The sequence below is a fragment of the Argentina silus genome (assembly GCF_951799395.1).
Source record: "Argentina silus genome assembly, chromosome: 15".
NCBI lineage: Eukaryota > Metazoa > Chordata > Actinopteri > Argentiniformes > Argentinidae > Argentina > Argentina silus.
Genome location: NC_139669.1, coordinates 9020703 through 9033202, shown reverse-complemented (window position 1 = coordinate 9033202; position 12500 = coordinate 9020703). Strand labels below are relative to the sequence as shown.

At 47.7% G+C, this 12500-nt stretch overlaps 2 protein-coding genes and 1 long non-coding RNA gene across 3 annotated transcripts in view; 2 read left to right on the top strand and 1 right to left on the bottom strand.

Moving 5' to 3' along the window:
• LOC310816541 (terminal nucleotidyltransferase 5C-like) overlaps positions 1-3203 on the bottom strand; it is a gene marked incomplete at both ends in the record, with an annotated part of 12123 nt that extends 8920 nt beyond the window's left edge. Inside the window, 2 exons of the mRNA XM_083686792.1 lie at positions 2396-2686; positions 2898-3203. Coding sequence (XP_083542918.1) covers positions 2396-2686; positions 2898-3203 — 597 coding nt within the window. The remainder of the gene's footprint in view (positions 1-2395; positions 2687-2897) is intronic.
• LOC310816023 overlaps positions 1-12500 on the top strand; it is a 128435-nt gene that overhangs the window by 82758 nt on the left and 33177 nt on the right. The window lies entirely within an intron of this gene.
• On the top strand, positions 8141-11391 carry LOC310815849 (charged multivesicular body protein 1b). Its single transcript, XM_083685792.1, has 8 exons — positions 8141-8214; positions 8648-8745; positions 8961-9107; positions 9643-9711; positions 9932-10039; positions 10209-10252; positions 10387-10459; positions 10665-11391. The coding sequence occupies exons 1-8, from the start codon at positions 8199-8201 to the stop codon at positions 10707-10709; spliced, it is 600 nt and encodes a 199-aa protein (XP_083541918.1). The 5' UTR covers positions 8141-8198; the 3' UTR covers positions 10710-11391.

Here is a 12500-nt window from a genome sequence, read left to right as displayed (position 1 = left end):
ATGGAGAAGCTGTCTCCTCTGAGGTACCAGTGGAGGTCTCTGATTGGTTCACTGTCTCAACTGGCTCTTCTACGAGAGTCGATTCTAACTCTGGGACATTAGGGTTAGGTATTTTAGACGAGAGTGCTATGGGACGGAGAGAGGCTGGTGGGTTCAGGTCAGAGTCCTGGACAGGGGCTATAGTGGGTTCAAGGGCAAGGCTAAGGCCAGGGGCAGTGGTTGGGCTAGAGGCAGGGTCAGGGTCAGTGGGCTTAGTGGGCTCAGGAGCAGGGCTAGGGCCAGGGGCTATGGTTGGGCTAGAGGCAGGGTCAGGGTCAGTGGGCTTAGTGGGCTCAGGAGCAGGGCTAGGGCCAGGGGCTATGGTTGGGCTAGAGGCAGGGTCAGGGTCAGTGGGCTTAGTGGGCTCAGGAGCAGGGCTAGGGCCAGGGGCTATGGTTGGGCTAGAGGCAGGGTCAGGGTCAGTGGGCTTAGTGGGCTCAGGAGCAGGGCTAGGGCCAGGGGCTATGGTTGGGCTAGAGGCAGGGTCAGGGTCAGTGGGCTTAGTGGTCCGAGCAACCTTCCTACACATCCTCCGGGGTGGTTTTGGAGAGGAGTGCTTGAGGACCACCATCAGAGACAGTCTGCTGGGGGTCTTTGTGGGGGGAGGGGAGGGGGTCTCCCTGTCTGAAGCCTGAGTGTCCTGTGTAGACAGCGTGTCCTGAGAGCTGTGTGTGTTTGATGCATTGAGTGTTCTCTGTGGGTTCTGTGAGCTGTGTTTGTTTTGTGAGTTCTCTGTCTGAGGTGTGTCACATGGATCTTGTGTGTGCTGTGTTTGAGTATCTGTGTTGACTATGTCATCAGTGAGGTGTTCTACTCCTGTTTGGCCCAAAGTGGGGGTTTTCTGTGTCTCTGTCTCTGTCTCTGTCTCTGTCCCTGTCTCTGTCTGTGTCTCTGTCTTTGTCTTTGCCACTGTCTCTGTTTGTGTCTCTCCCTCTGTTTCTGTCTGTGTCTTTGTCCTTGTCTCTTTCCCTGGCTCTGCCTCTTGCTCTGTCTCTGCCTCTGTCTCTGTCTCTGTATCGGTGTCTGTCTCTGTCTTTGTCTCTCTATTTGTCTCTGTCTCTGTCTCTGTCCCTGTCCCTCTCTCTGTCTCTGTCTCTGTCCCTGTCTTTGTCTTTGTCTCTGTCTCTGTCTCTGTCTCTGTCTCTGTCTCTGTCTCTGTCCCTGTCCCTGTCTCTATTTGTGTCTCTGTCTCTATTTGTGTCTCTGTCTGTGTCTCTGTCTCTATTTGTGTCTCTGTCTCTATTTGTGTCTCTGTCTCTGTCCCTGTCCCTGTCTCTGTCTCTGTCTCTGTCCCTGTCCCTGTCCCTGTCTCTGTCTCTGTCCCTGTCCCTGTCTCTGTCTCTGTCCCTGTCCCTGTCTCTGTCTCTGTCTCTGTCCCTGTCCCTGTCTCTATTTGTGTCTCTGTCTCTATTTGTGTCTCTGTCCCTGTCTCTGTCTGTGTCTCTGTCCCTGTCCTTGTCTTTGGGTCTGTCTCTACTCGTGGATCTGTTTTTACAGATGGTATGGTCAGAGTCTCAGTGATGGAGGGTGACACACACACATTTTCCTGAGTGTCTGAGACACATACATGTTGCCCTGATTTGTTTTTATTAGGCTTTTTCTTTGTCCGCCTTGAGACAGATGCTGCTTCTGTAGATGGGAGTAGGAACCGTGGCTCCTGTGTCCTCTCACCTTCATTGCTGCTCTGACTCTCACCTAGACACTCTGAATGTTCCATCTCATCTGAATGTTCCATCTCATCTGAATGTTCCATCTCATCTGAATGTTCTGTCTGGTTTGAGAGATCAGTTTTGTCTAAGTGTTCTTTCTCAAATGAGCACTCTGTCTCAACTGAGTATTCTGTCTGGTCTGATTGATCCATTTCTTTTGAGTGTTCCATCTGATCAGAGTTTTCCATCTCAACAGAGTGTTCCATCTGGTCTGCGTGCTCCGTCTGGTCTGAGTGTTCCGTCTGGTCTGACTGTTCTGTCTGGTCTGAGTGTTCCGTCTGGTCTGAGTGTTCCATCTGGTCTGAGTGTTCCATCTCGACAGAGTGTTCTGTCTGGTCCGACTGTTTTGTCTTCCCTGAGTGTTCCGTCTGGTCTGACTGTTCCGTCTGGTCTGACTGTTCTGTCTGGTCTGAGTATTCTGTCTGGTCTGACTGTTCTGTCTGGTCTGAGTGTTCTGTCTGGTCTGAGTGTTCCATCTCAACAGAGTGTTCCGTCTGGTCCGACTGTTTTGTCTTCCCTGAGTGTTCTGTCTGGTCTGAGTGTTCCGTCTGGTCTGAGTGTTCCGTCTGGTCTGAGTGTTCTGTATCATGAGATTCTGCCTTGTTATTGGGTGAAGTGTGGTCTGCGGTCTCCTGGCGTATGGCTGCCTGTCGTGACTCCTCCTCCTTTAGGTATGACTCCAGCATGCGGTCCAAAATGATCTGGAAGGAGTCAACGCTAAACTCAAACTGCCGCCTGAGCGTGCTCACAAACTTGAGCTCCAGATTCTTGCCGCTGTTGTTGGAGAGGGAGATGAGGCTCCAGCGGTCATGCTCCGTGAACACTTTCACCATTTTCTGAACGTAGGCCTCTTTCATGGTGGAACTGCTGATCCTCTCCCGGTTCACCCCTGCAGGCAGGCAGTCCAGCAGACAGCCCATCACTGACTCCTTGATCACCTGCAATAGGACATTCAGACAGTTGGAGAATTGCAAGATATGATATCATGTTTTTGGTATATTACAATATGATTTGGTGTATCCCAATATTGGTATGCACAGTATATCATGAAGTTAATTATACTACTATTTCATGATATTTGATTATATCACCCAGTGTGAGTTGATTATTATATACTGCAGCGTATGAGTCATCGATTCCCAGCCCTACCTGGAAGTCTTCCTGTTTGGGGAGCTCTACCCCAAAGATGATGTCCAGGTCTTTGTAGCTTGAACCATTGTCTCTGACCAGGACATGGCTGGCCGTGGAGCCATTGAGACGCACGTCTCTGACATTGATGCCCTGCGTCTGCAGCCTGGCCCGCACCGCCGCGATGATGTCACGGGGGCGGAGCTCCAGTGTGGGGAAGTTCCCGCGGCCGTGGATTGGAACCACCTCCGTTAAAACCTGATCTAGAACCGCCACCTGCTCAGCGGACAGGCTGTGGAACCGCCGAGCAGTGCTCTGATCAGACATACTGCTGCCCTGAGAGAGAAAGAGAGATGGAGGGGGGGGGGGATGGATGGAGAGAGAGAGAGAGAGAGAGAGAGAGAGATGGAGGGGGGGGGGGATGGATGAAGAGAGAGAGAGAGAGAGAGAGAGAGTGTTATCTAAGTACTTAATCCGTTCTCAAAGGTTAGGGTAGTAAAGGTTTATGAGGGTATGTACACTGTTGCTCGGAAGCTTGCAGGAACAGATTTCATAGTGCAAATAAAACAACCTGTGCCCTTTAGCAATTTACCTTTGATAACACTTCAAATATAGAGAGCTATAAACAAGATGCTCTCTCCCGTAAAATTGTGGCCCCTATTCTTGACAGTGTACGCTAAATGTTATTCTTAGAATATGTTCTATTCCTGATTATTTTAGAGGTTTTAATGAAACAGTAGCAGTATCGTAACACCATAACCATAACAGTCGAACAAAGAGATTGTGCGACACTCACATAAACACACACATTCGCACGCACGCACGCACGCACGCAGGCAAGCACGCAGGCAAGCACACAGACAGGCAGCCACTTATGCACTTACGCACAACAGGCACACACACACACACCCAGGCACACACACACACACCCAGGCACACACACACACACCCAGGCATACACACATATTCATTCACATATGCTCCTAGCATCTCAGCTGTCTGTTTCTCACAGCTTGGCTGACAGCTTCTGTAATATGCTAATTTTGTTATGCTGAACAGACTGACAGGAAGAGCATCAGATGTAGATGAGTTATGCATCAACATTCTTCAACCCTGCTTTGAGACTCTGAGCCAAGCTGAGGAGAGGTTTCAATACATAATTATAATCTTAACAAAATTATATAATTGTATTTACAGATATTCAAAAAATTATTTAATTTAGCTATGGAAGGAAGTCTTGTTGAGGTCAAACCTATTCTTAATGAGAGATCTGCTACCAAAAAGCAGCAGGGTCAGGGTTTAAAAGATAATTGCAAACATGAAAACACAAATGTATCAAGAGTAAAGACTCTACACTGCAAGTTTAGTGGTAAAGGAAACAGTATGAAACAAGACCATCTGAGTCTGCGTTTATTGATTGTATTTCCTCCAGAGGTGAAAGAGTTAAGCTGAGTGACTCATCGCCAGCAGAATGCATTAATCACATCAACGTCACCAATTAAAGACACACATGTGTTTTTATGCCTGGGTCTGTGGAGCACATGACATGTTGCATGTACAATATGTCACAAACAATAACTCATGCACATATGCTATACATTTACATAAAATACTTTTGCATAGACAGCATACACACACACACACACACACACACACACACACACACACACACGAGAACCACACACACACACACACACACACACACACACACACACACACACATGAGAACCACACACACACACACACACACACACACACACACACACACACACACACACACACACACGAGAACCACACACACACACACACACACACACACACACACACACACATGAGAACCACACACACACACACACACACCCACACACACACACACACACACTGTTGAATATGTCAGTGTGTTTATTAGAGCGCCATGTCCTGTGGGCATTGAAGTGAGACTAAATTAATTGACCATTGAGAAAAATGTTAATGGAAACCCTGTGTGATAATAATACACCAGCCTATTCCTCCTGTCACTCATACACAACACAACACACACACACACACTCACACCGCCTGTCAGTGCTGTCCATCAATCAAACTACAACCACCTGACACATGAGACTAACCTGCTGTCAGTCTGCTCTGAATGAGTCAGTGCCTGATGAGAGAGAGTGTGTGTGTGTGTGTGTGTGTGTGTGTGTGTGTGTGTGTGTGTGTGTGTGTGTGTGTGTGTGTGCGCGCGCGTGCATGCATGCGTGTGCACGTGTGTATTTGGGTTACCGTGACCCTTTAGTGACACCATGATGTTCTGTTTACTGTGGTTAATAGCTATCACTTAATGAGACAATTAGATGACGAAGACATTGCTGTGATTCATTAGCTACAGGAAGAGTAAACAGCAGAGACATAATGGCAGATAATGGAGTTTAATTTCTCGTTCGACTAACACACTCCAACTACCCTGTCAATGCTCTGCTCTAATGGTCAGGGTGTGTTCAGAGCAATTGTCTGTGTGATCGAACAGGTCTCCTGCGCACCACAAAGCTGTGTTGGCCCACTGAGCTAAAGCCAGGCCATTAGCTTTCTTCGGAGGAGAACATACACAAGTCTTCCGATCTCAGGCTAGGTTCTCATGCAAACCATCTCTGACATAGGCCAAAACCATTGGAGCACTGATCTTTGATGTCATTGCTCCCACAAACTCTCTAGAAGGTTTCAAGACATTTAACAAGTTTGTTTGAAGTCTGACTATGCAGACTTCCCTTCCTGTCCAGTCTGAGGAGTGTCTCGTCTGGGGGGGGGTCTCTCTTTTGGGAGTGTCATAATCTAATCTAGAAGACCACTGCTGAGTGTACCAGCAGGCTCTCTCCCTGTGCAACAGCCATCACATGCACATATTCATAAACAATGACGTGTGGTAGAGTCAACACAAACACATAGCCATGTAAACAAATAGGGCACATGGACAAATGGCATAAGCCCAGAGAGTTCATAGAAGGGATGACTAAGAGAGACAGAGAGGAAAGAGAGGAATGAGCAAGGTATAAAAAGATTTGAGAGAAAGGATGTTGTTGGAGATGGAGAGGCGACGCTGCGGGGTTTTGTTTTTGTCTTTATCCCGTGGCTCACCCGCCCCTCTGCCTCTCGCTCTCCCGCAAACAACCCAGTGTGAGTCATAGCCGCGCGAAGATGTGCCTCTGCGCGCCCGTGACACGCACCAACAAAAGGCTGTTTACACTGCAGCGATTCGGTTCTCAATAATGCGAAAGTGATGTTTCACGAACTGAGCATGGAATTTCACGTAGATCAGCAAAATAGGTTTTCTCGGAAAGTTTGCCATGGTGACACCTTCAACTCTCAGTTTAGACATTTTCCGTCAGACGAGCCAGACCAGTGTGAGCGGATTGTAGTTATGAATCTGCTGCATTTATGTGGCACATTGATAATAAATTGGCAATTAGCTACAAGCTAACGAATGCAAGTCGGCGTCTTGCAGGTGTTACATCTGCACCAGGGAGCATTGGGCATCTAGGTTAGCCATATTCTCATAAAATGGGACTACAAAATGTATCACGAAAATGTAAAATGTTAGTAGTAATAAAGTTCTGAAAGTTGGCTGCAAAAAGTTTGAACTCATAGGCCTATATCATAGCAAGACATCTAACATCAAAACTTAATCTGGCATGTACAGTTACGCTACTAAACAGAACTCAACCTCGTCAGCCTCTCCAGAACTCACCTGTATCGCCGGTCTCAAGACGGGAACAGCGTCCTCTCAGACAGCTATCATCCACCAATGTTCAGATCCAGTGGTTTTGTGGCTCGTTTAGTCAGTCCGGGTTTGAGTCCAATTGGACTTGTGATGCTATTGTTCTGACTCTTTCTGGCTGGCTGCTACGTAGTCCGGGTCATTCGGATCAGTAGAGCGTGGGAGCTGTCCAGGCGGCGCGTGGTGCTGAAATGAAAACTCTTCAGTGTCTCGCTCTTGTTTTCTGCCTGCGAGCCCATAACGTAACGCAGTTTCCATGGCGACCTGGCGTCATCCCGTTAAGGGTGGTCCAGGCTGGCGCTCCTACAGTCACACAACGTTAGTGCGGGGGCAGGCATTAGTGCTAACAGGTGTTAGGGATGATAAGTGCGTTCCATGTAGCACGATATCAAGATAAAGGCGGCCTATAGGTTATAGTAACGAAATTAACAGCCGTATACCGTCCAGACTAGACTGACTGGGGGATGTGAGCACGTGTGAGAGAGAGGGGTTTCAGTAGCCGAGATATGGATTTAGAAAATTGAGAGGAAGAGAGGAGAGAGAAGGAGACTGGATGGGTCATGCATGGGTTCGGTCATTTCAGCACCAATAGTGATAGTGAAGATGTCTCGATATATTTGTTTCGAACATTGGACTGTAAAATAACCACCATAAGAGTCTAGGAATCTAGAACAACCAGAAATAGCCTATACTGCGTCCCATGGAATTCCCTAAACAACACCACACACACACACACACACACACACACACACACACACACACACACACACACACACACACACACAATGCAGTGCATGCAGCGATGTCCACGCTGAACATTGTAGGCAGTGGGTGAGTCATCCCGTGCTGTAGACTAGACGCAGACCTAATCATCAATCCTCTCCCCCTCCTTCCCAACACAACTGTCCACGTCACCATTGCCCCCTCCCGATCTCCCCCATCTCCGCTCATTTCCTCTAATCTCCCCTAATTCTCTCTTCTCCTTCTATCTCCCCTACCCCCCCCCCCCCCCTACCCCCCCCCCCTCTCACCTCCCCTCTCCTTTCCTCTATCCCTCCTCTCCCTCTCCCTCTGCCCTCCTCTCCCTCTCCTCTCCCTCTCCCATTCTAATCTACCGCAGAATAGAAGACTGGTATCTGTTGGGCAACACTCCATCTGTACTGCCCACGCGACGGTGTAGGCTAAAGAGGAAAAACCAGCGCTGAAAGCAAATGCGCCAGATGAAAGGTCAATTTACTCCTTTCCAAAAATAAGAATGACGTCACTAGACATGTACCACAACCGACCGACGGCACAAAATCTATTTTTAAAAACGGTCTGCTTTGGACACGCGCCCCGGTGAGCTCCCGAATGGTTGTGACGTAGGCGGAGCGAGCACGCCACTCAGATTCGTGACCGTGATGATGTGACGTGAATGTAGCCGGAAGTTTAAGCAGGCATCCTCCTGGAAAATCTAAACAAACAGAGGCACTGGATGACTTGAAAGTTTGCTCATTTCCATAGGTTTTGGACACATTAACGTCAAACACTGTGACCTGTTACTCTAAAAGAAAACCACGACTTCCATCATGTCGAATATGGACAGTATCCTTTCACGGGAAGGTTAGGTTTGCTAAGTATGTTAGCTAACAAACGTTAGAAAAGTCATATTCTAACCACTGACTGTCACTGACCTGTTACTGTAGTGAAGTTGGTAGCCAGCTAGCATTTATTTTAGTTGTCAATTAAACTGAATAAACGAAGTTTTTAGCCTACTAGTTGTTTCAGGCCGTAGACATTTAGCTAGCTAAATTAGCTAGATTATAAAAACAGTGCCATCATTTGCTTGGGGTAATATTGGCTCCAAATACTACGAGTAATACTAGCATGCTTGCTAACTTCGCCAAGTTAAGTAAGAGGGAAGAAAGTAACAGCTGCAGTAATGTGATCTTTATTTGGAATGCTCTTAGTTAGTATGCGCATGTATGTGAATATATGACACAGACACCCAGTGGGAAGCCCCTTAGCTAACCTCCAGAACACCTGTTCAACCTGAAATTCGCTGCCAAAGAGTTACAGCGCAACTCCAAGAGATGTGAAAAAGAGGAGAAGGCAGAGAAGGCCAAAGTGAAGAAGGTAACAGAGACACACACACACAGTCACTACACTGTCACAGGTACATCACTCCGATAGACTTATGTCTGTGTCTGTGTGTGTGTCTGTGTGTCTGTGTGTCTCTCTCTGTGTCTCTCTGTCTGTCTCTGTGTGTCTCTGTGTGTCTCTGTGTCTCTGTGTGTCTCTGTGTGTCTCTGTGTGTCTCTGTGTGTCTCTGTGTGTCTGTTGTCTCCCAGGCCGTTCAGAAGGGCAACATGGAGGTTGCCAGGATCCATGCAGAGAACGCCATCCGGCAGAAAAACCAGTCCATTAACTTCCTGAGGATGAGTGCTCGTGTGGACGCGGTGGCTGCCAGAGTCCAGACCGCAGTCACTATGAACCAGGTCAGGGGTCAGAGGTTACACCATCCTCCTGATGGGAGGTCTTTGTAGCTAGGATGCTTTCAACTCAGGAATATCCTTACTGTGCCAACTGATCATGTGTTACCCTTTGTCAGAACTTGGAATCATCACAAAATATGGTATGAAATATATACCCAGCTTTACAGAATGAATGGGCTTCAGCTTATTGATGTGGTTCACTGATGTTTGGCTTCAGATTTAGAACAAAAAGACAAAAAGATGGTAAATGATAAGTCCCTGGTGAGGGGAGAGTGACATCTAGTTATGAGATTAGGGAACTGCACCCAGGCCTCCCATTAGCCCTCAGCCAGTTATTATTAGACTATTATGATAGTATGGCTTCAGTATATCCCAAATGACACCTCTTTCCACCAGGGGAGGCTGGTGGAGGCTCAATGTAATGCATGGAATGGAATGGGGAATGATATCAAACACAAGTGTTGTTAGCGCTCCTCATTCCAACCCATGCATTACTGTGAGCCGGTGTTGGCGTTAACAGTGTATTGTGTTTGTCCAGGTCACCAAGTCCATGGCTGGAGTGGTCAAGTCTATGGATGCCACACTGAAGAGTATGAATCTGGAGAAGGTATGAAATATCAACACACACACACACACACACACACACACACACACACACACAGAACGGCATACGCTGTGTAAGTCGCTGTGTAGAGGGAGGGTATGTGAGCTGAGTGTGTGAGCTCCCTTTTATCCTTCTCTCTCTCTCTCTCCCTCCCTCCCTCCCTCTCTCCCTCCCTCCCTCCCTCCCTCCCTCTCTCCCTCCCTCTCTCTCTCTCTCTCTCTAGGTCTCTGCATTGATGGATAAGTTTGAGCACCAGTTTGAGACTCTGGACGTGCAGACGGCTCAGATGGAGGACACCATGGGCAACACCACCACTCTGACCACGCCACAGGTACACACACACACACACACACACGCACACACACACACAAACTCACTCAACTCATCTTAAAGTGTTAGTATACAGGGGGTGATAGTGCCAGCTAGACATATTTATACTGACGGTTACTAACAGGGTTTTTGATGATCTCTGAAAATGTGTGTGTGTTTGTGTTTCTCAGAGTGAGGTGGATATGCTGATGCACGAGATGGCTGACGAGGCAGGGTAAGAATGTATTTCACACTCACACACACACTCACTCACTCACACACCCACCACATACACTTATTATGTGACATCACTATTGAGTTTTTATGGCGACGTTGATGGAACAGTGTGTATTGTGTTTTGGGTCTCAGATTGGACCTGACCATGGAGCTCCCTCAGGGCCAGACTGGCTCAGTGGGCACCAGCGTGGCATCAACAGAACAGGTACTGAACACACACACACACACACCTGCCCTGCCTCAACACACACTCACTCACTCACTCACACACACACACACACACACACATACACACACACACACACACACACACCACCCCTGTACACACACCTGTTGCAGCTCAAGTTACATATAGAAATTCCATTTTGTTATAACTTAACTGACCCGTGCATGCGTGTGTGTATCATCAGGACGAGCTGTCTCAGAGGCTGGCCAGACTTCGGGACCAGATGTAGAAGAAATGAGAAGAGGAAGAGAGAGGGAGAGGGAGAAGAGGAGTGCTGTGTGCCTGAAGGAGAGTGGATTGATACATTAAAGATCCACCTTGACACCTCTAGACTCTCTGGTTCCATTGGCCACTCTGAGGAAGAGAGGCGGACAGACTATGACATAATTTGTACATTTTTATTTATTTAACCAGGGAGACAACACGGTCTCTTTTGCAGGTGCGCCCTGTTCACAATACAAATATGATTATTGATGATATTATCATTAAAGGCATCACAACACTAGTGACGTCATCAGCCAATACAGCTGTGTCTGCCTCCTCCTGCTATCCCACCCCCCCTTAAAGTCCATCCATATCAGTATTTATTATTTATTATTTGCAGATGTTATTTCTTATTAATATATAATATTACATATTTATACCCTTCAAGGTAGACTCATCAATATGATATTCTCACACAGAATGGGGCACCTTCCGGATTCGTGTTGAGGCAGGTTCACATAATGATATATTAATGACCGCCTGGGCAGAATATAATTTTTTGATGTCTGTTAGCAGGAAGTTGCCCTGTTGTGTATGATGATGTCATATTGCGAGTGTTTTGTTTCTTACCTGCATGACTGAATTGTGTGTGAAGACTGATGTGTAGAGGATGACATGGTTTGTTGTTATTCATTTTATGTCAGCTCAGCAGGGATGCTCTGATATGCATGGACTGAAAGCCATTAAAAAAAAGTATTTAAAAGCCTCCCCTGATGTGCGTGTGTGCGTGCGTGTGTGTGTTTAGTGTATTTAGTCCCTCAGACACAAGGACCTGCTCTACTTTGTCAGTCACTTCCCATCCCTCCCTCTCTCTGTCAATCACACCTTGCTCTTTCATATCCTTCCTCTTTCCTTCTCTCAATCATTACTCTCACTTTTCTCTCCCCCTGTCAGTCTTTCGCACAGCTGTCCTTGGGCCATTATTCCTTATTCCTGCTTACCAAACAAATTCTCAATGACTAGCTTTTCATACCAGCCCCCCCCCCCCCCCCCCCCCTCTCTCTCTCCCTATCCCCTGACTGTCTTTAACTCCCTGGCCCTCCCTCCATCATGCTCTCTCCTCCCTCTTCCCTCCCTCCATCATGCTCTCTCCTCCCTCTTCCCTCCCTCCATCATGCTCTCTCCTCCCTCTTACCTCTTCCCTCCCTCCCCGTTTCTCCTCCAACAGGGAACAGATGAGAGGTCAAAGGTGTCACCTGTGGAGGAAGCGGCCCTCCGCCGCTCGCATGCCAGTGCCTCATTACACGCACACACACTCACACACACATACACACACACACACGCCCAGCCCCTCATTACCTCCCTGGGAGAGGGGGGACTCAGCTGGGAGCTATTACAGGTGCTGACCGTGTGTGTGTACACACACACACACACACACACACACACAGACAGCCGTACGGAACCCTAGAAGAATGGCACACTGCCACCCCTGACCCTGAGAAAAACTGTGTCCTGCCTAATCATCATCACACAAACTCATACACCTACACACACAAGCCCAGTCATCATCACCCGCCCCTGACAGACACAAGTCTCCATTATGCTTATTGCCACAGACAGTTTGATGAGCGGTTAGTCTGTAATTCAGTGTGTGTGTGTGTGTGCATGTGTGTGTGTGTTTCTCCCCATTCCCTCTGATGGGGACAGGAATGATCCGGAACCCTTCCCATTTGCCAGTGACCCCCATGGTCCAACATCTGTCAATCATTCTGTCAGGAGCAGATTTAATTTATGAGGAATTATAATTCTTTGGTTT